At 36.1% G+C, this 27,225-nt stretch overlaps 1 protein-coding gene across 1 annotated transcript in view; it reads right to left on the reverse strand.

Annotated features, from left to right (window-relative positions):
- Positions 1 to 444: 444 nt before the first annotated feature.
- Positions 445 to 27,225, reverse strand: part of LOC109083935 (carbohydrate sulfotransferase 8-like) — a 50,044-nt gene continuing 23,263 nt past the window's right edge. Inside the window, exons 3-4 of the mRNA XM_042715429.1 lie at positions 4,294 to 4,334; positions 445 to 2,544 (exon numbers count right to left, since the gene is read on the reverse strand). Of these exons, the coding sequence (XP_042571363.1) occupies positions 1,465 to 2,544; positions 4,294 to 4,334 (1,121 nt within the window). The 3' untranslated portion in view covers positions 445 to 1,464. The remainder of the gene's footprint in view (positions 2,545 to 4,293; positions 4,335 to 27,225) is intronic.

Here is a 27,225-nt window from a genome sequence, read left to right on the forward strand (position 1 = left end):
GCCCCAGGCCCTGTTAGATAAGGAGGGGGTAACGAGGGGGTGGAGCTAAAAAACCGCAGTTGCTCCGGGCGGCAGAGGAGTTATTGGAGTGGGAGGACAAGATGTAAAGATCAACAGCAGTTTTGACTGCTGCAAGAGGGGGGGTTGCTGCTTTTGTTTCCAATACTACTACTAGTGGCAGAAAAATAATACACACACACACACACACACACACACACACACACACAAGTTTTGACCACACACTATATATATATCTATAATATATATATATATATATACATAGTTGAAATCATTTTAAAATCTGTATGTAACTGCATATTATTTTGATGCCTCCGACAGGAAAAAAATCCTCTGAGGTCATTATCAGAAGTAAGTATTCCTGTGCATCCTGAAGTAATAGGTTACATCACTTCTACTTTTATTTTTTAAAGTAAGAGCAGGGGCAGCCATTTTTATCTTGAATGGGCGAGGCTTCCGGTATCGTCCACTTCCAGCTATTTAACGGTGCAAAAACAGTCTGTTATGCTTCTTTATTTTGAAAGTTTGTATTTGTTGCACATAAGAATTGCACATTCACAGGAGGTAGCTTACCTCCACAATGAAAAATAAGTTAGATAACATAAAAAATATGGAACTAACCTTCAAACAAAGGGCGAACGAGGTTGTTATGAGTTTCCTGTACACATCTACTGGTGACCGAGTCCTAGAAATGACTGGAATTTTGATTTGTCATCATAACAGTAAAGAAGGTAATAACACAGAGATGTCATCTAACTAACATTAAAATATTGTGCTTACATTTATTGATATACAGAAAATGTTGTGAATGTGAAAGTAAGGCAAGGGTGTAGCAGGTCATTGAAAACACTCACAGCTGGACTTGTGCTAAAATCACTTTCCTTTGACACTAATAAATAACATTGTGCTACATTTTAGACACTCTTAGTACAGGCTCTTCATTCTAGGCAGTCTGAGAAAACAAATCACACACAACAAAGGGACAGTTCACCCAAAAATGAAAATTCTGACATCATTTACTACCTTCACGCCATTCCAAACCTGTGGAACACAAAAAAGATATTCTGAAAAATGTCTTGTTTTTGTCCACCGTTGTTTTGGATCATATTGACTTTCATTGCAATTACAAAAACAGCTGCAACATTCTTCAAAATATTTTGTTATTTGTTCACGCAGGTTTGGAACGACATGAAGAGTGAGTAAATCATGTCCAATTTTTCATTTTTGGGCAGATTATTCCATCAAGGGGTTTCTTATTGAATAGAATTGTATATGTTTTGTAAATAACAAGATAAACGCAAGGACCAGCCTGCAGAGATAAATATAGAGTGTGATTAATATTTCACATTGAAATTTGTTAACAAATAAACCAAAAAAAAAATACCTCACTAGGACAAAATGTAAACACCAGGCCAACAGAAAGTTCATGAGATTACTGTAAACGCCTCAGTGTAAATCTTTAAATGGTTTGGAGTAGTTGAACATCAGATAGTCCATGTAGTAAAAGTCATATGCCATTTGTCTCTCTGTCACGTTTAGTTGTGCAAAATATCTTCTTGTGATTTCCAAAGATGTTCTTTCTGCATTAGGGTTCCTGTCTTTAAAACTAGGGAATGTTAAATTGCTAGGAGCACCGATTCTTCTCAGAAGGAAATTGGCTTCTTCCTCCAGAGTCTCAAATTTCCCAATGAAATCATAGTCCAGCAAGCAAGGGCTGCATAGATGTCCGACGGGCTCCCAGTGGATGTCCATGCCAACCGGCCGATGCACATCTAACAAATACTGAATGAATTCCTTGAAGGTCACACCCGCTCCCGTGCGTAAGGCGTACTGTGTTGCATTGCTGCGGTATTTTGAGATGATGGGCTTCCCAAACACTGGGTGGTAGTACGAGTTTGGACTCTCGAACTTGTCTCGAAAAGCGGACACTAGCCTTTCGAAAGGTTCCCTCAGGAAGAGGACTTTGGTGTAGGTCTTCAGACGATGAATGATGGCCTTTTGATCAAATGAGTCTAGACGCTTAAGGTGATTCCCATAATGCACCTCGTCATGCTGGATCTCTCCAGTGGAAGAAGAGAGACCTTGAAGCACCATGAGCACCCTCTTCCAGTTGGAGCAGCCCGCCTTGGGCACCTCACAGTAGAGGAGTTTGTGCTTGTCCTCCACATAGATTCGGGACACATGCATGCGGGTTATAGTCTGTTTGGTGGTTCCGCTTGTGTATTTGGCACAGACCTCCCTCATAAGTCTCTGACGGGACTGCTGCACCTGAGTCATTCGATCTGGGTTCTCCTTGATCTGGCCAGGAGGGTCAGCATTAAGCTGCTGGACAAGCGGGCCACTCTTGAGGAGGAGTTTGCGGTGGCTCTTTGTGACATGGGCAGCAGTGATGTCTCTGGGGTTGGTTAGAGAGGAATGCTGGACCCATGGGAAGACTGGAAGCTGCTTTGGTTGCGCAGGTCTAGTAAAGCTGTCTTCTGCTGGATCAGACTGTTTGTCATTGTCAGGACAATAAGTACATGGTTCCTGCAATTTAGAGAATAAGAGTACTGTCAGCATCAGTAACAGGGTTTTTTTTTTAATCTTTTCAAATTTAGGCACAGCCTTGTGAAAAAGCAGTGCACATAATCATACTGAATGTGCATTTGCAGTGTACTTCAGATCCTAAATTTAAATATATAAATATATATATATATATTAAATAAAAGGCCATTTAAGTTTATTTAGAGAATACATTTTCATCACTGTTTCTTAACACACTTAAGTGCATTTTTAAAAAGTACACTTTGTAATAACTTTTACTTTAAAAAACATTTTAAATCATTGTTTTAATTATCATTTTCATGCTTTAAAGGACTACACTTATTTTGATGTTAAAACATTAAAGCACATGCAAAGTACTTGATTATAATTTTTTAATTCAACTTCATTGCAAATGTGTAAATACATGATACACAAGTATCAACAGAAATGACATTAAAGTATATTTTAGTTAAAAATAAATTCTCTATACTGTCTTGTAACATTGTATTGTAACCCCCAGGGGTTCAAAAATGTATTATTATTATTATTTTTTTTTTTTTTAATGTATATGGGCAAATCTCGGGCTCTGCTGTAAAAGTTATAAATCAAAATGTTTGCTAAATAAAGAATTAAAAAATTAAAAAATTCTCTAAAGAACTCCAGAGTTGATCTAATTGCATTTCATATATATTTAAACTATAGTACATTATCTTTCGATTTCAATTAACATACATTTAAGCATTCAAAACATAACATTAAGTTCACAATTAATTAGGTATATTATTTTAAAGTATTAATTACTCCCACAGTTAGTACTCTTTTTAAAATGCTAAAGTTTGCTTCTTTTTCACAAGGGTATTTATGTAACTGGTTGACTTTTTTACTTTTGTTATATGAATTTCCTATTTAACCGATTTGGATAACTTATTTATTTGTTTATTTATTTGCTACTTTTCAAACAGTTTTTTTTTTGTTTGTTTTGCCCTTGTCCCAGACCCAGACATTATTTTAAAACTATTTAATAAGTATCATTTCACTTTAATGGTTTCTGCACTGACTAACTTCTGCTCTCTAGCTAATTCTCTCAACAAACTGCAGACCTATGATGTAAGCAGGAGATTCATTCATCAATGTATAGACAGCTTTACTGATTGTAAGTGGAGTTTTTTGAGAGTGCTTAGACTCGTGCTAGACTGAAGTCAGTCATACTGTTCCTTGATGTAAATTTTCTTTGCCCGCTTTCTCTGTATAATTTATTCGCTGTTTGAATAACTTTGGAAGGTAATAAAAAAAAATATTCATTACATCCGTGAACATGATTCTGACATCTCTGGATGGTGAAAACGACATCTCCCATCGTTTCACTCTCCTTCATACCATCATCAAGCTTTGTCTTTGTTATTGGTTTGAAAATGTGACTAAAATTAGTAGCGAAAACTTACATATCGTGCCTTTCAAATCATTGTTAATTAAAAAACTTTGTGAAAAGTTTATTTGAAGAGTTTAGTTTCTAAAAGTCCACAGTGCTAAAAGATGTAAAGCACAGGCCATGTTCAAAAAAAAAAGTCAACACAGGAAATGAATATTTTAGGGGCTCTATAAATAGAAGGGAAGGTTGGGGTTTCAAAGTCTTGTCTCTCCAATGGCAGCCACCAAGTGGTGCCAGTGCACAATAATTCCAGCGGCCGTAGCACCTGACATGAAGCAGGCACTTGTGTAAAACCCGGTTTTCGTTCACATAAATAGGCTTACCTTTCTTATGGCCTGTACTTGGGAGAATATGACCTTTGCACCTGAGGGAAAAGAAAGAGAGGGATCGTTAGGGTGACATTTCAATCTTATACATTTTTACAACCCATGTACCATGAAAGTGAACTTCTGGGTTCAGAAATTTTCATTGAGCTGCTTACATTCAAACCGCAACCAACGAGAAATTATACTGAAAGACTCAGTCCGCCCTAATGTGCTGAAAAAAAGGAGCATATGGCTCAGTGAAGTGGTGTCCTTGCTCGTGTTTTCCACCTCTTACATAGAGTTTAGAGAAAGGCCGGGTGGACAGAGGGAGGTTGACTCCAGTGGTCGACTGCTAATGTTTATGTGCCACTGCTTGCAGCAGCTCCAGATGGTCTCCCAGCAGCCTGACAAACATCATCTTGACATCAAAGGTTATTGTGAATGAACAGAAGTGTGTGTCCAAAGATATTCAGAAACATATTCGTTAGTATTCACTATGGGAAAAGTCTGAAGTCCAAAGTGTATGCTTTCTTAAAGGGGAATGAGATTAGAAGATGGCCTGAGTCATACTGAATTAGACTCTGCAGCTCTGGCAGACGTCTCAATGCTTTGACACTGACCTATGGAAGGGCAGAGACTAGCATCGATTAGATGCCAAAGCCATGATACTTTTGGTTGATAGATTCATTGTAGGCACTGCTCTGACACAGGTTTGAGAGCTAGAGCAGGTTATTTATTACAGGCCAGGAGAAGAGGTTGAGGAGATGCCTGTTTGTTTGTTTTTTCCCCCGATCAAGGTTTTTTTTCTACTGTAATCTGTTCATACATTAAATATGTATAGATTTTTTTTAAATCAACAATCTCAAGAACCATTTCCCACTTTAAAGAACCTTTTATGTAAAAGGAAATGTTGTGGATGTTAAAGGTTCTTCATGGAAGCATGAATCAGTCAGTCAGACTCAAGTTAATGGTTTGAATCAGACTCACTAAGATGAATAATTCTGAACCGTTATTTAGTTCACGACTGACTTGACTGAACCATGAGTCATTTTTCAGTAAACCCGGAATTATTAGTAACATTTGTCTGTTTGTTGACTTTGAAATTGACAATATAATTAAAAATCAATCAATTCCTGACCTACATTTGTCCTGTTTGATATTCTGTTTCATTCGGAAATGCATGATATTACATAAGTAAAATGGATTGCAAAAAGCCTTAACCTTAAAATTTTCTTAATTAATAATTTTAGACTGATTTATCAAAAGCCATCATATATTTCCCTAAATTTGTCTTCTCAAAGTTCTTGAAAACAATACAGTTTATTGCACTGGTGCATAAACCTAGATCTAATCTGATGTGGACGTTCCCTGTAATGAGGAAACCATAAAGTTAAGTTGTATTTACATATAGATAACTGAAAGTATGAATTTCAAAGAGAATTTGCAAAATATTCATGGTGTTTCTTCTCTTTTATTCATAAGTTCATAGAATCCTGCTGGTGAGTCTGTTTTATCCAGCACAATTTGTGTCATAATGCATCATACTTAATCTGGCCATAATACTGTGTGCTGTTGTACGTTAGTGTATACTAGCATAAGGATCACCACATACCATTGCCCTTTTAATCTAGCAAACTGTGTATAATTTGTTTATCCAAGGACCCATTCATGCCTATAATTGAGAGATGCACATAAGAAACGTGTTAATTTTGTTATGCTGTTTTTTGCATGTCAAAGTACATTTTCCCCACTTCTCAAAATTAACCTGTTTCCTGGGTGGTTTATGAAAATGCAAATAATGTGCAACAAAAAGTTATCAAAATAGGTTAATTAATTTTGTTAGTTTTTTTCTAATTTCTGTTCATATTTTTATTTTAAATGTAAATTGTATAGAGACTTCCCAGTTATTATTTTTTTTTTTGAGTTTTTTTATTTTTATAGCTTTTTTTAGTTGTTTTGTGTTTCTGTTGAGTGAAGACATCTCATTTAACTAAAAAGTAAAAAGTGGCACAGCTTATTATTCCTCAGTATTGCTCACTTACAAATGAAATTTCTACAATTCAGAGGTCTCAAAGTTCTGTTGTAAAGTTATAAAATGAATATCAAGCAGCACAGTATGAAAGATAAGATGAAAAGATAGTATGATCTCGCACGGATACACAGACTTGTGCGTTGACCCAACTGCAAGCAATTCTCTTCACGCTCTATGGGTCAGCAAGATCTCTGGCATGAGTGGGAGGAGGTGAGACAAGGAGGAAAGGAGAGATTGTGTGAAAGATAACAGACGATCCCTGTTAACAGCTAATGTCTTTGCCTCTGTGCGTCTCCCGCCTGCTGCCACTGGTAGATCACTCAGGTCTATTAGATCAGAGTCTCATCAGATACGGCCGAACTAAACAACATGAGGCGAAGCAGGAGAGCAACGCTGCTGCACAGTGGGAGCCGGCTGTAATGGAGCACTGCAGAAAGCCTCGCTCCCGATGACTTCACAACTTATGAATAACTCAAATCCCGGGAAGAGAGCAAGAACATGGAACAAGGGACTCTAGTATCCGCTTGTCCTTAGTCAAGTTATATCTTTATAAAAGAAACTGAAAAAAAGAGTGTCAAGGGCCATTGTAACACGGTACTTGTAATGTAATGTATTTATATATACTGTAGATTACTGTGTATCTTATTTCACCTTCATTTCAATGAATAAACAAAAAATAACAAAAATAACTTGTAAAGTTCCATAAAATGTAACATAATTAGTTACTTTTATTAGAAAAAAATGCTATAATATAACTACTTTTAAAGAGAACATTTCCCAACACTAGAAGCAGCTAACCATCACATGAAACAAAATACCCTCTTGTTGAGTTGTTTTATGCCACATACTATTGATATGCATTAAGATACTCCTTCACTGATGCTTGAGTGCAGCTGTATACATATAAAGTTATATAACAGACATCTGAAGAGGCAGAGAACAACAAAAGCAAGCAGAGTTCCTGTCACATCTAATGCAGGAGCTCTTTGTTTACCACAGTGCAGCTTTCCACAAAATCAAATCAATATGTCATAAACATGGCAACAGTCACCAGCAGGATGAGATGTTTCTTATTTGACAGAGACAGAGAAGCGCGGTTTATGCTCAAATAGCAGCCGAGGGGGTCAAGGTTTGGCTGGTTAGCATGGTCCAGTTAGTCCCTGCAAGTAAACAGTGCACAGTGACAGAGCATTGCGTTAGCAGTGCAAAAGGTTGTGGGTTTGATTCCCAGGGAACATGTTAGGTAAAAAATGTTAGCCTGAATGCACTGTTAGTTGATTTGGATAAAAGCATCTGCTAAATGCATAAATGTAAATGTAAAATAAAAATGCAAACAAAATGTCACTACTGACATTTCATCATTATATACCTTACTTTCTAGATACTAATACATTGCACTGTTGTTTAACAGTTGGAGGGCAGCAAGGTATCATGTGTCCAACCACTGAGACCAATTATGAGGCTAAATTTAGTGGTACAGTTTTCATAAAATGTAACATTGATTGGATAACTGTTACATTGATTATCCAAATCAATGTAACATTGGCCCTCCCACTGTTGTTTAACAGTTGGAGGGCAGCAAGGTATCATGTGTCCAACCACTGAGACCAATTATGAGGCTAAATTTAGTGGTACAGTACATAGCTGTCAACTTCTTCACTGGCACACTGTACAGTATGTATGAGCTGTGGTGACCTAATATACTGAATGTGGTTTTCTAATATTAGTCCTCTTCATAATCTCCCATCATTTTCACACAACTGATCTGTATGCCTATCTAACTTTGTTAGACTCCAGCAACAACTAAATCAGGAAGCCTTTAGTGTATTGCCATTAATGATGGTAAGTAAACCAAATGGTACAGTACATTAGAGATGAGTTAAATTCACGTTGAAATACAAGCTCAACTCGAGGCCATTTGGGATGCTCAGTTTCAACTGTCTATATAAGCAAAGATATGGCAAGAAAACAGCTTCTATCAGGTAACAAGGCAAGATGTGTTTATAAGAATAAAGAGAGGCTGCAGGTATGTGTCTGTGTATGAGTTGACTCTTGCGTGTTAAGATATATTTTCCAGGCATATAAAGTGTGTATATGTGTGTTCCTTTCAAACAGCTTTAAAACCCAGAACTGAAGAAGAATTTCACCTTGCTTTGGAAGTATTTGTTGCCTGGCTGCAGGAATATGTAAAAGTTAGTAATAACATAAAAAGGTATCACCTTTAATGTTGCAGGTTCAAAACTTTATACTTTCTACTTCAATATTTATGCTCTTTAACAAAGAAAAATATTTTGACTTGTACCTCACAAAAATGTGTTTTCATTAATAAACATAACTCAGATTTAAAGCAGAAACGCGAGTCTTTATTTTTGATAAAGCACTAACATTCAAAAGTTTGTGGTCAGTAAGATTTTTTAAAATGTTTTTGAAATGTTTTGAAAATGTTCTTTTATGTTTTATAAAGTCTTTTATGCTCACCAAGGCTGCATTTGTTTGACAAAAAAATGCAGAAATAAACAGTAATACTGTGAAATGTTATTACAATTTAAAAATGTAAAAACCTGCTTTGCTTACGAGACATGTCGCCACAGCTGCTTGAGCACAAAAAGAAAATTGCGGACAGTGTACAACTGGCTGAGGGACGAAATATGCTAATATGGGACCGTTCGTCAGTGGGCGGGGCCTGAGCAGTATGACATCATTCTACTCAGCATATAAAAACGGCTTTATAATTGAGACTGTTTAAGTTTTTGGGGATTAATAAAAGGTGTGAATATATTTTTAACATTGTAGGGTGGTTGTGTCCACACACTGCTAAGACACATTCAAATGCAAACACCCCGTAAAAGTGAATTTTGCATCTGATGTTCCCTTTAAACTAATTTTAAATTAATTTAAAAACAAAATATTTTAAACAAAGAAAAGTTATGATGAAAAATAAGTTCAATTACTTCCATGAGTTTTTTTGTTAATGAAGTGTAATGGATGTCTGTCTGAGAAATCTTCAGGCAAGTGTCTGGGACGGACACTTCAAGTTGATTGTTTATGGAACTCTAAAGTGCATAAAGGATCACAACCATGTCTCTCTCTCTTTCTCTCACTATCTGAACAGACCATGACATTCAATCGGACTGTCCACACATCATTATTTACACCTGGCAGTCAAAGGAAGAGTAAAGAAGGGGGCGAATGAATGAACTGCGTGAAGGGGGGGGGGGGGAGCAAATCGCAGTGAGATGGAAGGATTTAGTGAGTGCTGGGGTGATAGATTCTGTGATTGATTGGACAGAGGAACGGTTAGATGGCTATAAGGATGGATGACCTGATGGATATGGTTGTTAAGAATGTAGTTTGCAATTTGCGTCTGGCCATTTCCTGCTCAAATCCGGCCCATTTTCAGTCAAGTGTCCTTCTGCCGTCTGATGAACACGCTGTCGACTCTACATCCAATTATCGTCCCGCAGTGACACACACACACACTTGCACGTTTATTTACAAATAGCCTACTTTTCAATATACGCACACTTTTCATAAATGCTGTTGTCCTTGACTAACACGGACACTTTGGAAACTTGTAGAGAGACTCATTTATTGTAAGCTGTTTACTTGTTTACTCCTGTTGTGTACCAGCGGGCCCCCTGGTGGCACAGCCTTCTGTTGTTAGCTGCTGTGGTGTGTGTGTGTGTGTGTGTGTGTGTGTGTGTGTGATATCTGGCTCTCTCTGCATGAGCCTGTGCTCTTTCCAGAACTTCATTAGCTTGATTAACATTCATGTCCCACCTTCCTTCACCTCGTGCTGTCAGGTACTGACTTCTTAACTAACTTAAACAGACCCTAGACCAGAGCGCTGGGAGTTTGTCTTGTCGTTGGTACTGTCTTTCAGCCCACTTCAAGCTAATGTGTTCTTTAATACATATTTACTAAACATTTATAACATTAAGGTGAGTATCAAATTTTCTGATTTGATTTTGAATCGCAAACTCTCAATTTGATTTATTCAAAAGTTTCGGGTCAGTAAGAATTTATTTTTTACTTATATTGAGCAAGGGTGCACTAAACTGATCAAGTGACAGTGAAAGTGACGTGACATACAGTCAAGTATGGTGACCCATACTCGGAATTCGTGCTCTGCTTTTTAACCCATCCAAAGTGGACACACACAGCAGTGAACACACACACACCGTGAACATACACCTGGAGCAGTGGGCAGCCATTTATGCTGCGGCGCTCGGGAAGCAGTTGGGGGTTCGGTGCCATGCTCAAGGGCACCTCAGTCATGGTATTGAGGGTGGACAAAGCTGTACATTCACTCCCCCCACCTACAATTCCTGCCGGCCTGAGACTCGAACTCGCAACCCTTGGATTGCAAGTCAAAAGTGACAACAAAGTGATAACAAAGACATCTATAATGTTATAAAAGATTTCTGTTTTAAATAAATGCTGTTTTTTTACTTTCTATTCATCAAAGAATCCTGAAAAGAGAAAGTATTACATTTTCTACAAAGATATTAAGCAGTGCAACATTTTCAACATTGATAATATTAAGTTTCTTGGGCATCTTAGAATTATTTCTGAAGGATCGTGTGACACTGAAGACTGGAGTAATGATGCTGAAAAGTCAGCTTGCCATCACATGAATAAATTACATTTTAATATATTTTAAAAAACCTGTTATTTTTAAATATTAATAATATTTCACTTTTAATATTTAATAATATTTCACAATTAATATTTTAAAAAAAATCTTGATTTTATACTTTTGACTGGGAATTATAATTTAGCATTTCAATATTTATTTGATCACTGAAAGTAATGATAACTTGTTTTTAATTTTGATTTAGTAGCTGCTCTGAATGATTCATTGAATCCATTCAGTAAATGGCTTCATTACACTGATTACAATTTTTAAGTTATTCATTTAAAAGGCTCATAAGAGTCATTTGTTCATGAAACATGCGTTTTTTTGATTCACTCAATAGAAATAGAAATAGGGAATAGCGAACGTGCATTATAAACTTCTTTCAAATTAGAATCTGTTGGGGAGATTGAATGTACAAGATAACCTGTACATGTACTAATAAAAAAACATCTAAGAATGTATCTTTTATTCTCCAGTAGTAAAATAAGAACTGATCAGGGACCTCTTGATGTGTTGTGACACAGCTCTTGCAAATTAACGTTACCTTTTTTGTTTAGTGTCTGTCATTTCAAAGCTGAAGTAATCTCATATTACATACATTTTTCTTTAGTATTAATTTGCCTAACTATTGATCTGTACCTATAGACGCCATAATCACACACTCTCTCTCTCCCGCTTTCTGATTGTTTTTTTGTTTTTTTATGGTGGGCGTTTACGCATTTGGCTAGAGCAGTGCTAATTATGGGGAACAGAGGTGTGCTCACTCTATTGGTTAGTAAGACTGTCACTCAGGGCTGGCAGTCATGCATATGTTCTGGAACAGAGTAATATCACGGCCACATCGCAGGCTTTGCGATTAGCACAATGTCTCAAAATCGCGACTGCAATTCGATTTCGATTAAACGCACAGCCCTATATGGGGCTTTATGTAATTTTTGGAGGTTGACAGCATCTCTCCCCATTGTGTGGACAAAAGCATCTCAGACATTCTGCTAAACTACTTTTTGTGCTCCATGAAAGAAATCCATACATGTTTGAAGCAGAATTTACATTTTCTAAGTGAACTACTTTTTAGAAAGCTACAAGGATGCCAGTTAAAAACATCAGGGAACAATAAACCCGTGACAAACCTGTGGTTTTCGAATGGCAAACAAAATTGTATCCTTCGTGACAAACCTGTGGTTTTTCGAATCCACCAACAAGCAAACAAACCTTCTCCTGAAAGTCTGATTGTATCCTTCTATAGGTTGACTACAGTGAATCACTCCTCTGATTTCAGGCTGTCACCAAATGTTTTACGAACAACACTGTGGGTTATAGGGTTCCAGCACTTTTTCCTTCAACGCCCCCATAATTTTAATTTTTAAATTTATATTATTTAAAATATTGTGTTTACAATATTTTTTAAATAAGATATTATTACTTTTACAGGTATGACTCACGGAGTCACATGAAGGAGGAGCCAGTCAGCACTCTGAAACACAACATGAATTCTGCTGGAGTCAAGACCTCCAACACCAACATCCAGAACATGACACAGAAATCAATATCCATGATATATAACATGAACCTGTCGAATATGAAGTTAAAAAATTTAATTCACGTCTTCCTTCAGAAAATGACATCGAGAAAGTTATGTGTGAAAAGTTATTTGTGCTATATAAATCTTTTCAACTATAAATAGACTGCTTAAAGTTGGATGCTGCCATCCACCTTGCCTGTTTCTCAACAGCTATGTGATTCTTTCTTAAATTTTTAACTCTCAAATAGGTTTATCTCTAAATTGATAGTGTCGCAAACAAATTTTTTCTTTCTGCACTGTCTTTCTCTGTTCGTCCTGGGTTTACTGGTTTTCCTCTCACTAATTTTCCACATCTTGATTCTGAGGGTCTCAAAAAAAGCATGAAATCTACCACTCAATATTTAAATCTTGCTTCGATGTTTTGAGCCCTATAGTATTATGAATGATTCATTGCAGATGGGGGAGGTTTCCAGCAGCATTAAAGATTTGCTGCTGTAACCCCCACAAGATTTTATATTTTCGACCTAACCTTCCGTTCATGGCAAAAATACTTTCCCCTTCATCTCATCTTGCAATTAATAACCTTTTTTGATCCTCTTCAGTCAGGTTTTCGTAAATTCCACAGTACTGAAAACGGCTTTGGTCAGAGTTACCAATGATTTGTTTGGCTTCTCTGGGGTAACATTTCATACCTTCTTGATTTAAGAGCAGTCTTTTTTTACTGTGGATCATAGTCTATTACTCGCCCGCCTTGAACAAGATTTTGGTGTGTGGGGACAGCTTTTGAAGTGGTTTAAAAAATCTTTATTTACTGACCGTTTCTCAGTTCGTTTTCCATGGGCGGTTTTTTCAGGTCTGAGATTAGCCCTGTTTTTACTGGGGTTCCTCAGGGCTCAGGTCCTGGGCCCTCTGCTTTTTAATATTTATCTGGCACCACTTGGACATCTTGGCCTCTATTTAATTCACTTTTATGTATCTGATGATACGCAGATTTATCTACACTCAATAGTGTCCTGGTGAACATCTTGATTTGATTCAAAGTCTGGTGAACATCTTGCTTTGATTTTGGCATCCATAAACAAATACATTTTTTGTGTCATAGTGGTGTGAAGTTAATCATCAAATTTCAAAAGCTGGAGTCCACATGATGGGAGGAGCCAGTCAGCACTCTGAGTTATTTTTGAACACAACATTTGAATTCTGTCCTGGAGTCAAGACCTCAGAAAACACCAACATCCAGAACATGACCAGTAGCGAAAACAAGATCCTTGTGTGCAAAATAAAATCCACCTCTCAAAAAAAGAAAATCAGGTAAAAATGTCCTTACACATGGCTTCCAGTCCGAAACAGAGTAGATTTAAACACATGAAAAATGAAAACACTTGGCCCCTTATTATTTAACCAGTAATAAACTAATAATAATATTTAAACATTTATGTTTTCCTACATTCTTTGGTTCATCAAGGTAAATGATGGATCATCACATTTTCATTTGGATACTGGATGGTCAGTATGTATTATCATAACCAATTTTTTTTTTAAAGTCCAATACACATCAACATCCACATAGCTTTTGATTTTATGAGGACGTCCTCTCTGCATCACCTTTGGTTTGCATGGATCAATTTTAATAAGTAATGAAAATGGATTATTCCATGAGTGAAATCCACATCACGCCACAAATAAGATGAGACTGAAGACTACTCTTGGCCAGGATGAGAGAACTGAACATTTCTATGCCTGAAAAAGTGGCTGGTTTCCTCTGACCTTGAAGCGTTTCATAAGGAAACAGTGAAATCTGGGCTGCAACACTGCAAAGCTATTCTACATTAACGCCAAAAACCTTTGCTTTCCCAATACATGTCATAGCAGTAAAATGAAATCTTAAGCAGCTTCCTTCTCTCTCTTAATGAAATTGCACAGGATATTGCTGCATGCAGAGACACAAGGATTATTGTGTAGCGAGGTCTGCTGTATGCCGTGAATCACAGCAAGCTGAATATCAAGGGTCCAAAGTTCTGGTTCTCCCAAAACATAAGACCAAAATAATACCTGAAAAATCTCCTGTCAAACACACTTGTCTGAAAAACAAACAATAGCACCTGTTACTTTCCTTTGAACACTATTAGGAAACCTTAATGTTGCAAAATCTCTTTGGAGTGACAGACAAGCATCAATGAACGAAGAAATATCAATATTTTCAAATTCTTAAATCTTTTTTTATAAACTATGAATTATATTTAACATGTTAATTTAGGATAGTTAATAAAAAACAAGCATTAAAAATTATACACTGCAAAATGTATTTCTGTGGTTTGCAGGACAATATGGAAATAAAACAATCTATTTGATTATATTGATCATTTTTATCATTTTTTCAATGCTTTACGCATCTATTATGCAATGTATTTTCTTAAAATATCTTCATCTGGGTTTTTTAATCAACAAATATTAACATATTAGATTAATTTGATTAACTAATCAGCATATCATTTTTTTATCAGCTGACAGGCCTAATATTATATTTTATAATATAACTGATTCAGCATTACAAACTGGTTCAATGCAAGGTCAGTTCAACTTGGGTACTTATTTATGGTTTTTACAGTTAATTAAGACCTTGCAAGAGTGATCCAAATGGGGTATTAGATTATGGCACAAAAAAAAAAGAATAGTCACTGGGAAAAGATGCAACAGGGTGAAATCTTTATTCAGTAAGTGAAGCCTTTAGTTGGGCTGTAACAGACCTATTCAGCGGGGCATAATTCATTCTGTGCATTTAAGCAGAACTTTGCTGACAACACTGCTACCAACTGCTGACCGGTCGTATATAATTTGATTTTAGGCAACACTTTATGTATCTTTATCATTTAGAAGCCCTCATGATATTTACAAACTGAAAATATGACCTTGGGAAATGTCTGCCTAAACATCCTTCCAAAACCTCAAATGTGCAGCTGCGGGAAACTGAGCAAGCCAAAGTTTTATTTCTGTTCTTAAAGATCCACCCTTTATTCAGATTAAAAAGCAGACTTTAAGGAAAAACATCTGGGATGTAAGAAGAAATCAGAGCTGGAAAGGTAATAATTGGGAATAGTCTTCAGATGAATATTAAATATTTCAGACAGAATGAGAGATGCTGGTTGTCAAACATCATCAGCATCACAGAAAAGTTAGAGATGAAGTCGAAACCCAACACTAATGATCTGCCTACTGTTGTCTTCACAGTGACACTCTTCATAAATCATACATCAGTCCTATGACATAAAACACCCCTGCTGTACATGTGCATGTGTGTGTGCATTCAGCCTTCAGCTTGGAGTGAGTTTATGATATTAGTAAAAATGGTTTATGTGTTAAGCAAGAGTATTTTAAGAATGAGCAGCCCATTTTAATTTTAACTGATCAAAGTAACCTCATTTTTAGAGTTTAGCAGAATGTCACTGTCAAAGTGTGTGGAAGCTGTCAATAGCATATTTAATTTAATAGCATATTTAATAGCATATTTACATCACACATTTACATACATAGTTTAATACATGTTATGCTGGATGTTGTGCACTATAGGCTATAGCAGTTTGATATGTTACAGAAAATATCTGATCAGCATAAAGATCATTACCTAGAAGGTATCAAAATGATAGTGGTGTGTTTGCACTTTTTGTAATTTTGGCTATTTTCATACTGAATGTTGGCAGATCTTCAAACAAAACCTATAAAAACATAAAAGTGATGCATCAAGACACATCCTTCATTAATTTATAAAAGAAAGTTATATAACACCCAGTGCCCCGTACACACCTTTTGCATAATTTAGATCTTTTTGAAAACTGAAAAGCATGAAAGAAGCACCAACATTTTGTGGGCATTTTATTGTATATACACAACTGACAAAAAAAAAAAAGAAACCTGACCTAATATGATGATAAAAATGTGCACAAATGCAGAAATTCAGATTGGGGCAAATACTTTTTCGCAGCATAGGAGGTACACTGTTGCATAAACATTTATATTCACATTTATTCAAGTTTTCAAAAGTTACCCAAGTTTAAAACTATTATATTATTTAACACCAACATAAGAGATTTTTTTTTCCTTTTATTTCATTTTTTAAATCACATCCTAGGTGTCCGATGGTCAGACTTTCACAAAACTAGCAGATTATTATTTTCTGCATCATTAGAAGTGTTTGTGAGCCATTTTTAAAGGAATAGTTCACCTACAAATGAAAATTTGCTAAAAATGTGCTCACAGTCAGGTCAGCCAAGATTTAAATGAGTTTGTTTGGTTTTAACTTCAAACTGTTGCTTCCAGCTAAAATACAAGTAGTCTATCAATAATATTGCTTTCTCTAGTGAAAAATACATCTTGCTTTAATCGGGAGAGAAATATGCACAATTCAAGCACTGTTTACAAAAGAAATCAGTCCAAAACAGTTCTAAACAAATATGTCGGTGGATTTTGATGTGAGAGGACAACAAGCACCGTTTACAAGAGAAAGCGGTCCAAAACAGTTATAAACAATGCATTTAACCCATCCGAAGTGCACACAACAGAGTAGTGAACATAACACACACACTGTGAACACACACCCGGAGCATGGGCAGCCATTTTTTATGCTGCGGCGCCCGGGGGAGCAGTTGGGTTCGAGTTGCTCAAGGGCACCTAAGTCATGGAAGGTGGAGAGATTAATGATGTCCCCCCACCCCACAATTCCTGCCGGCCCTTGACTCGTCACAACCCTTCGATTGGGAGTCCGACTCTTACCATTACTTCCCGCCGAAGTCGGGAAGAATTCATATTATAATGAATTATGGACTATTTTGGCCAGAAATGACAGTTTGAAGTTGAAAATTAATGATGTATTAATGTCTTGATGTATTTCTTTCTTACTAGCATGAAGACTGTCATTACACAAGATGTTAATTGATTGATTGGAGTCGTGTGGATTACTGTGATGTTTTAATCAGATGTTTGGACCCTCATTCTGACGGCACCCATTCAAACAGTACAGGCTACAGTTGACTGCTGGCCATTATTAGATGTTGTCACGTGATATCGTAAGACAGGATGAAGTTATCTGAACCTGACTTCTGGTGAACTGATGCACTGGTCACTCTGATTGGAAATGAAATGGGAATGCCACCAATTTCAGAAATGGCTTGACCTTGAGCAGATCTCAGCTGAAATTCAGAGCACATGCTGCCCACACAAGGATTAGAAACCCTAAACGAACGACAATGAATTCCCAGTTAAGGGATAGAGAGAAAAGAGAATGGAGGAAGGCTGAACACATCCTGCTGGACTCAAGGGGACCAAAAGGACAAATCATGCATCAAATAACCGCAGCACAAGCAGAGAACAACTTGATTGTTACATCACATTTTTACAAGTGCAATATTATAAAAATCCTGAGTCTGAGACATCATACAGTAATTTTTTTTGGAGGGGGGGATCTAATTTAAAAAAGAAATATATATAATTTAGACTGACTGAACATTTTAAAAATCATGTTTCTTGTTCTTTAATGATTTGGGCAGTTACATCAGAAACATGATTATTTTTTCAATCTATCCCAGCATCTCCAGCTACATTGTGGGGCAACTGTTTTCCCAGCCATGGTTGAAACAGGCTCTACACTTGGATGGGTGAAAATAATTAAGTGCTTGTCACGAGAAAGTGGGTTGTGGCATACCACTCTAACACTGGGCCTACAGTAAATTAAATCTGGAAATGCCAAGTATCCAATTTCTTACTGTTGCCATTATGGTCACCCACCCATATCCATTTATCAATTTTATCCGGCGACGCCTCATTGCTGTACATCACACCACACCACCATCTGCGAGAAATCTATAAACAGCTTCAGTGCACAAACTTCTCGTAGGGAGATGGACTGTGTGGCTCTGAACACAGGGGTACAGACATGCGGAGACACAAACACAAATGCACTTGCGCATGGAAAAACACAAATACGCACCAATGCACAAGGACAAACAAAGACAGAGACAAAATGATCACACATACATACACTGTATGAAACTGAACGCCTGCAACACAGCAGTCTCTGTTTAATATTTGTTTCCTTATCTGACAAAAAGATGCGTCATTACCTTCACACTGTTTAAAAAAAAAAAAAACTAAAACTCCACAACCTTAAAACAAGATATATTTACTTGAGAAGTAAAATCAACACAGGATATATTCTTGTTTGCATAGTAGGACTGGACAATATGCCCTAAATTTATATCAAGATATATTTCTTAATTTCTGACTGTTTCTACAGGCCACTATACGCAAGACGTTCGCCATATTCGAAGAGTCAACTTGATGTCATTCACCATAACAGTAGCATAAGTTACCAATGTTTCAAAACTTGTAATATTGAGTTAATACATTTAAAAACAAACAAACAAAAAAATTGTCTACTGACACTTCCAGTCAACTGAATGTGTCCTTGCATTTTTCTAAAACATAAAGCAAAATACTAATTATTAAAATTCTATTTGCAACCCAAAATAAAGTTCAAGAGGTTATTTTCTTTAAAAACAATGCTGAGATATTGGCAAAAGTATGAAATGCAACTTTTATGTTGTAATTCAGTTGAGACAAAGACACTTGACTGCTTTATGAATCTTTTTACTGTAATGCATATCTATAAAATGACATGATTACAGATTAAAAGGTTGAGATATATCATATTTATGAGTCTTTCTTCTGCAGCTGAACTGAAATTCTAGCTAGGGCTAACAATGAAATTCAGACCAGGCCAGCTCTATATGAATCTGGCATAAATAATAATAATAATAAAAAATCATGACCCTTCAGTGCTATTTTAATGGTTTAAAGTAGAAAAGACATGTGACATATGACAAAGTCCTTTGATTTCTTCTTAAAATAATTTCCCTTCATTTAGTGATACAAGACAAGTAATGCACAGGGATGCTGTTTTCATCTAATTAGAGTAACGGCCATTAGTTAATGAGAAATTATACCAAATTGTCACAACTATTTGAAAGTTTAGTACAGTCTTATTTGAAAGATTACAGTCTTTAGGGAGTCAGAAGCCTCAATAATGATGGGGGGGGTGTAGTGGTCACATGTTTACCATCAAATGAGAGCATCCATATCTTTTTTCGTCTTCAATTTAATCAGTGAAATCATTGACTGCAACACTCTTCTGCTGGATCCATTTATCCACAGTAATTTAAAATATGACATTTAGCTGACATTTATTTCTGGCTGCTGAGTCTTAAGTGAATCTGCATGCAACAAATTAATTAACGGTGGGGGACAATATGACAGCATTTCACAAATTTAGAATACATGTTGTCAGTGACATAAAACCAAAGATCATACACTGACAGCACTTCCAGGTGAAAGCACTTCCGATGAAGTTACGGTTTCTAAAAATTCAACAAATGACAACAGAGGGTTAATAATTGGGTGTATTTGCTCTGAGAAAAGCAACAATTACTTAATTTAAAAGTGGTTAAAAATGTCTATTTCACCACAAATAGCATTTGTTCATACTGGATTGTGGGTTCAGTCAATAAGGTACAAGTTTTTGTACTGAAATACTTAATGCAAATTTTGGCACCACTGTGGCAAAAATGTTTTACTTGTATATGACAGTAAAAATGTCCATAAAAGTGTAAAAACCTTGAAACTTATGCTCAACAAAAATGAATACATGTGAGATCCTTTGCTTGTTCTGAATTCGGCTGCCTTCTAAGATCAAAGAGTCAATTTAGAGTTCACACAGAGGCTATCTCTGGGGAGAAAAATGCCTGTGTCCCTGAACTCTGCCTGAACTACATGTTGAGCCATGGTTCCTGTTCTGATGATGCAGAATCCCCAAGACAGATCAGATAAAAGACTTACATCTGAGCGCCTTCCTCCTGTCCATTATGATCTCCCTGAACCTGTTAACCCACTGAACCATACTGGCTCCTTTATTGAAGGATCTGTATACTTTAAAATTATAGTGTGAGAAAACGACTGATTATTCACACACATTTCAGTATATATGACTCGTATGGACTACTTTTAAGATACTTTTACTGTGCATTTGCATTCTTTTTGAAGCTTGAAAGCTTTAGTGTTTTTTGTTATTGGTAAATTGGCAAATTCCCCCTTGTGTGTTCTATTGAAGAAGAAAGTCATACACATTTGGAAAGACATCAGTGTGAATAAATAACGACTGAATTTTTATTTTTTTGGATGAACAATTCCTTTAAAATATGTAGCTCATTCATTCTGAATAATGTCTTTGTGTTAATTTTGGCATCACTTGAAATAACCTGTTGTTTTGTTGCTGCATTTTAGATGAACACATAATCAGCTTATGCTACACAACCCTATCACTTCACACATGGCCTGGAGGTTTGATTTAATCAAAGCATTGCAGAGATTGTTATTTTGTCCGGTAAAGCTTATGGGAAAGTTATTGCGGGAGGAGATACTGTCAACACAGGTGTTTCATTCATTATCTGACATTGATATTTGCATGCAATGCAGCTAGTCTCTAATATAAAAGGCTGAAGCTTCTCCTACCATGAATAAATGCTTCATCCACATGCCTGAGATGTACTTGTACAGCATCAGCATATTTCAGGCCTTGGAGAATTGCCGTGAGTTAATTCAGGCAAAATCATAATGAAGAAGCTCTCAGCTCAAAATTACACTGCCAGAGAGAGTCATTTCTATGTCTTAAAAGTGATAAATACCCACAAGCATTTATATTCTTATTTGGTGAGTCTCATAGAAACAGTAATTATATTATTGCAATAGTAGTAATTCAATAAAAAAACAACTTCTGCAGTTACACTGTTACAACAATAGTTGGTGACAAGTCTTTATTGGTGAGTAAATGAAACATTCACTCAAACCAATTATAAAAAAAAGTTTAAAAAAAATTGTTAGTCAAATTAGTAGAAATTAGTTATTTTCATACTCATTTTAATTTACTTTCATTATGAATTGTGTTTTGTTGGTTTGATTCAGAAGATGACTTTGTTATTCCTGTCTGAAGTCGATAGGGTCAGCAAAGTAAATTTTGAGAAAAATCGAGTTAAAGTTTTCTGAACGTTCCAAAGCAAAATCACTTGTAACATTGCATAATTTCCTCCATTTCTTTTCTAGATAATAATTACTATACTAATAGTCACAATATAGCTATTTTTTTTATTTTAACTCTGTTATTATAATTAAGAACAGATGCAAAAAAAAAAAAACAGTAGAACAAATATAAGAAAAACAAAAACAAATAGTGCATTACCTTATTAATTTTACACCAAAACAAAAGCCTTCAAGAAAAACAAATAATCAAATGTCTTTTATCGTTAAATTAACATTAATGAGACAGACAGCCTACACACGGGTCGCACGTATACACACACACACACACACACACACACATATATATATATATATATAGTATATACACACAAGCTTATGCTTCATTATGGCTAGTCTAACAAAAAAAACTAAAATCTGGGTACTTTAAATTGAGATAAAGTAAGTCATAATGACGTATGTATGCTGTGTACTCTCTCATTTCTCACCTTAATTAAGGAAACACCTGCTGTATAGACAGCAGCCAGTGGCCTAATTGTGTCAGGACTCTCTGCTTTTACAGAACTCTGCACTGGATGCAAGGAGGAGCAGCTACTGTGTGTTTGAACAGGCACCAAACACTAGTGGCCAAGAAAGATTTGCCCCCTCTCAAAGGAAAGCAATAGGCTTGTGTTCAGATACCACAAGTCATGCCCAGCCGATAGAAAGTGCGAGAGTCTCTTTGTCTTCTTTCATCTATAAATACCCCGGCCACAAACCGCTGCACCTACACAGCACAGCACCCTCACTGGGCCACGGAAGGGGGTAGAATATCAGAATTTCTATAAAAAAAAGAGACTGAAATTGCATTTTTTTTTTTTTTTTTTACTGCATGGAGTGTCGAACCCATTTGATTTAACACTGCAATTTATACATAAAGCAAGCTGAAGAATGAGGCTGGATAAAAGCGTGTGGCCTTAATCAAAGCTGTCTGGTAATTCACCTCCATTATTTTAGTGACATTTGAACAGAATATCACTCCCATCTTATTTTGTTATAGGCGTCACGTAGTTCAAATAGACAAGAGGCACAGTATGGGCACTTTTAAAAATTACCAACCTGCAAGAACGGTAATTGCACGGTGAATGCGATACTAATTGACCTTCATGTCATATGCCTAAACAAACTTAATCAGTTCACCCAAATATGAAAATTCTGTCATTAATTACTCACCCTTAAGTCGTTTCAACCCTGTAAGAGCTTTGTTCATCTTCAGAACACAAATTAAGATATTTTTGATGGAATCTGAGAGCTGTCTGACCCTGCATCGACAGCAACGTGACTGAAATGTTCCCAAGTCCAGAAACATAGCAAGGAGATCTGTAAAATAATCCATGTGACATCAGTGGTTCATCCGCAATTATATGAAGCTACGAGAATACTTTTTGTGTGCAAAAGAAAAAGAAATAACGACTTTATTCAACAATTTGTCTCCTCAGCATCTCCTCATGTTGTTCTGTGTCAGCTGCATCACGACGGATAGGATACACTGTTTCCATTCAGATTAAATCAACAACATAGGAACAGCATATCCGGCGTGACGCAGCTGACACACAACAGCATACGTTGTTTACAGGGTGATGCTGAGGAGACAAATTGTTGAATAAAGTTGTTTTTTTTTCACACAAAAAGTATTCTTGTGGATTTGTATAATTGCGGATGAACCACTGATGTCACATGGATTATTTTATAGATCTCTATGCTTGCTACGTTTCTGGACTTGGGAATATTTCAGTTGTGTTGCTGTCTATGCAGGGTCAGATAGCTCTCAGATTCCATCGAAAATATCTTAATTTGTATTCCGAAGATGAACGAAGGTCTTGCGGGTTTGAAACAACATGAGGGTGAGTTTTTTTGGGTGAACTAACCCTTTAACAAGCAGTATGGCAGAATGTTAAATAGCTGTGTTTATTCTACACTGAAAAACATCTTTAAAATCTGACAACTTTGAGTTGTGAAGACACCGCTTGACTGCTTAATATTTTTGTTGATATTAAAATACATATGTGATACAACTCTGATGAGGATTCTTTGATGAATAACAGCATTTATTTGAAATATATATGTTTTTAAAAGTCTTTACATGTCATTTTTTGTCATTAAATGTAAGTATTAATCAAAGACAAAAGTATTTTTTCATCTTTGATAAATATAAAGTTCAAAAGCATTTATTTTAAAGGGGAGGTCTAATGCTATTTCATGCATTCTGACTTACACTGTTAAAGAGTTGGATTCCCATGAATCTATACATGACCATGAGCCCTATTCATGATCAAAGTCTCAAATAACAATTTGGACATATGATGGAGTATTTCTGTGGCAAATTCTCTCCTTCAGGGTTCGTATAAGTTTCTGAAAGTTTTTTTTAGAGTATGGCCCTTTATGACATCATAAATTCCATGTATGGGCACTTCCTCCAGTAAAAGCGCTCACACACATCAACCAGAATGAGAGCAACGCATGCCCATCAATGTGCTTCATTCGTTAATTTGTTAGCCATAGTTAATTTAAGTCAATACATTTTTTGTCCCTGTTTTATTTAAGTCAATGTTACAGCTTGCAGATGATCGCAACACAAAAGCTGTGCATGCTCGTGACTGTTTAGCTCCACCCACAACACGCCTCCAGGAGCTCAACTGTTTTCGAAGAGAAGTGGTACAGCTGTATTTGTCTTTTATAAATCTGATAAAACTAAAGACTCTTCAGAGATATGACGGATGCAATACTACTCTACAGGTTCTCAAGATTAACATGAGATTGGCTGAAACTCTGTGTTATGTCCCCTTTAAGTAGTAATCTTTTTTAACATCATAAATGTCTGTTAACTACACATAAATCCCATCTTTTTAATTTAGGTAGGGCTACCAGATATGGGTGTCATGTCATAAAGTATAAACTAACTTTGTATTTGATGTGAATTTAATAAAACATTGTAAGTTACTATTTATAACATTTCATTGTAGGCCTACAGAAAGACAGCAAAGAATATTTACATGATAAAAGAACATTATCATTGACTTCAGTCTAGCCAGAGTTCAAACACTCTCAAAAACTTATAATCACTGAAGCTGTTTACACTGTGAAATGCATATCTCACTTACATCGTATGCACATCTGCACTTCGAGATTCCATCGAAAATATCTTATTTGCCAGAGAGCAGAATTCAGCGACGCACACAGTGAACAAAGCTCCCATGTTTTAGTGATGACTCATCTGAACGCCTCTGATTGGCCATTGCATTCATAAGCTCAACAGAATCATGTGTGATTGGTAATAGTGAGCAGCACTGAAAAAACACATCTGTCTCAGTGCCAGCCAGCGAATACAGATTTGAATTTAGCAGCTAGTGATGTGCCGCACATCACACCCTTGTGATTGTATCAATTATAAAAAATATTATTCTGCTATTTTTGTCTTTTGGAAGCTGCATTCCAAATCCACTTGGCTCGAAAATCTGCATGAAAACCCCTTGGTTTGAATGGGCATGACGCCTCTAACTGCTAGACCTGTGAATTGTTTTTAAAACATATTAGGTATTCACTTATGACACATTTCAGGCAGATGCTTATGGGTTAAAGGTTAAGCACTCATCAAATTATTGACAATAATGATATCCTAAATGGGAAGTGGAGTTTGTTAATGTTCTGCAGAGGTGGGGTTAAAATTGACTTGAATAATTGCTCCAAAATGCCTTGTAAATCTAGCAGGGCTGTAAACGAGTATTGATCTTGTTTAAGTGGTGTGCAAAGTGAGCTCAACAACAATCAAATTAGGTGAGGGGAATGGTCAGAAATGCACGTGCTATGATGTAGTTCTTTATAATCCCAGACTGCAATAGACTGTCTGAAAGCAACACAATTGATTGGCCTGTGACTGATCACATTTTTTTTTGGTAGTTGAGAACTCTTTCTCAGGCACTTTGCAATGTTATCGCTGTAACTCTTTAGTAATTACCTCATAATGGAGTGTCCATCACTGATCTGATAATTGTGAAGAGGGCTAAAAGGTTCAGACTGGACTTCCTAAAACACAGCATTAAATGTCTGGGTTTAGGAAATGTCAGTTTACTTCCTCTCTATATAAACCACCATGTCCCATTCTATGTAAGAAAACACCTGGTGCGTTTTAATTATTCTACATCTTGTTAAACACATCAGCAAAGTATAAGTAAACAATGCAAGAACTGCACATTTTAGCAAGGCATCAAACTAGACAATTGTTAAAACAACCACAGCTGTAATTGGATAGTTAACACAAAAGTATTATGCAATTCATTCTCTTTCATGCACAAGGCATCAGTCTTAATGAACAGAGATATGGCCTCTTCAGGGACCATCGCATTTCTTTCGATTTCTGTTGGCACATATTCAAGTAGACCCTCAAAAATCCTCACTAGTTTTCTTACTAACCCTCTCATTGCTGAAAGTGTTGTGTATTTGAACGAAAACAATTGATCATTATACTGGCAAGTTAATAACCACTGACTGTAATTGCTCTGAAATAAATGCTAGTATTATACAGTAGGACTGGAGAGTCATATCAAAGTTAACAGAGTCATATACAGTCCATCCAATGATTCTTTTGAATGGCCGTGAATGTCAAAATATGCTTTTTGGGTCTAGATAGTGTATCTAGACAGGTTCTACAGTAGCAGAGGGGACTAACGGGGTCATGCTAACGCCCACCAAAACTTAACCCCTTAGATTTTATTAATCCGCCAGGAAACAAAGTCATGTTTACAAAGAGCCAATTTTCAAAACTCTAGTTCTGCCAGACTAAAGTTAAAATTGGATTACATTGAGGGCAGTCTGCATAAGCTCCAGAGGGCTGCTTTGTCTGCTGATAATTTGAGAAATTGAAAAATTCAATATGACTTTCTGGGGAAAAACAAAAAAGTAGTGCATAAATACATCTGAATTTAAGATGTTTCTTTTAAGTTACACTAACTTAACACAATAGAAATGGAAAATAATATTTAATTTATTTTGGCTTTAGCGCAATGGCTAATGAAAGTGAATAATTGAGTATTTATTCAATTAAATATTTTTCAAGATTCTCTGATGAATAGAAGGTTCAAAAGAATGGCATTTATTTGAAATAGAAATCTTTTGCAACATCATAAATGTCTTTACTGTCACTTTTGATCAATTTAATGCATCCTTGATGAATAAAAGTATTAATTTATTTTCCAAAAACATTTCAATATGGTTTTCTAAAAAAAAAATATTGTTAATATTTCTTGATCAATAATATACTTTACTATTGTATTTTTTATTGTGTTTTGCCAAGTATCTTCTCTTCTAAAACAGAAAAACCCCACAAGCCCTCAACAGATTGAAATACCTCTGTGCCAAAGCTTAGTTTGAACCGCAGTTTCCCTGCCAATGAATCAGAGTCCACAGAGACAACTGTCATTGACTGGGCAGGTTGGATCAGAGGTTATGGAGAGACAGATCAATCAGCACAGGAGAGATAAAACTGAATAGACTCCCGTTCCAGGGCACTGCTGAACTGTTATTTAGCTTCTCCCCATACTGACTGGTTACACAATCCCTCAGTCAATAGTAACGTAAGATTCAATCATATCAGGTTATTCATTCCCTAATTAGATTCTAACGTGCTGAAGTGCTCTACTTTTT

This window comes from Cyprinus carpio, chromosome A25 (genome assembly GCF_018340385.1).
Source record: "Cyprinus carpio isolate SPL01 chromosome A25, ASM1834038v1, whole genome shotgun sequence".
Lineage (NCBI taxonomy): Eukaryota > Metazoa > Chordata > Actinopteri > Cypriniformes > Cyprinidae > Cyprinus > Cyprinus carpio.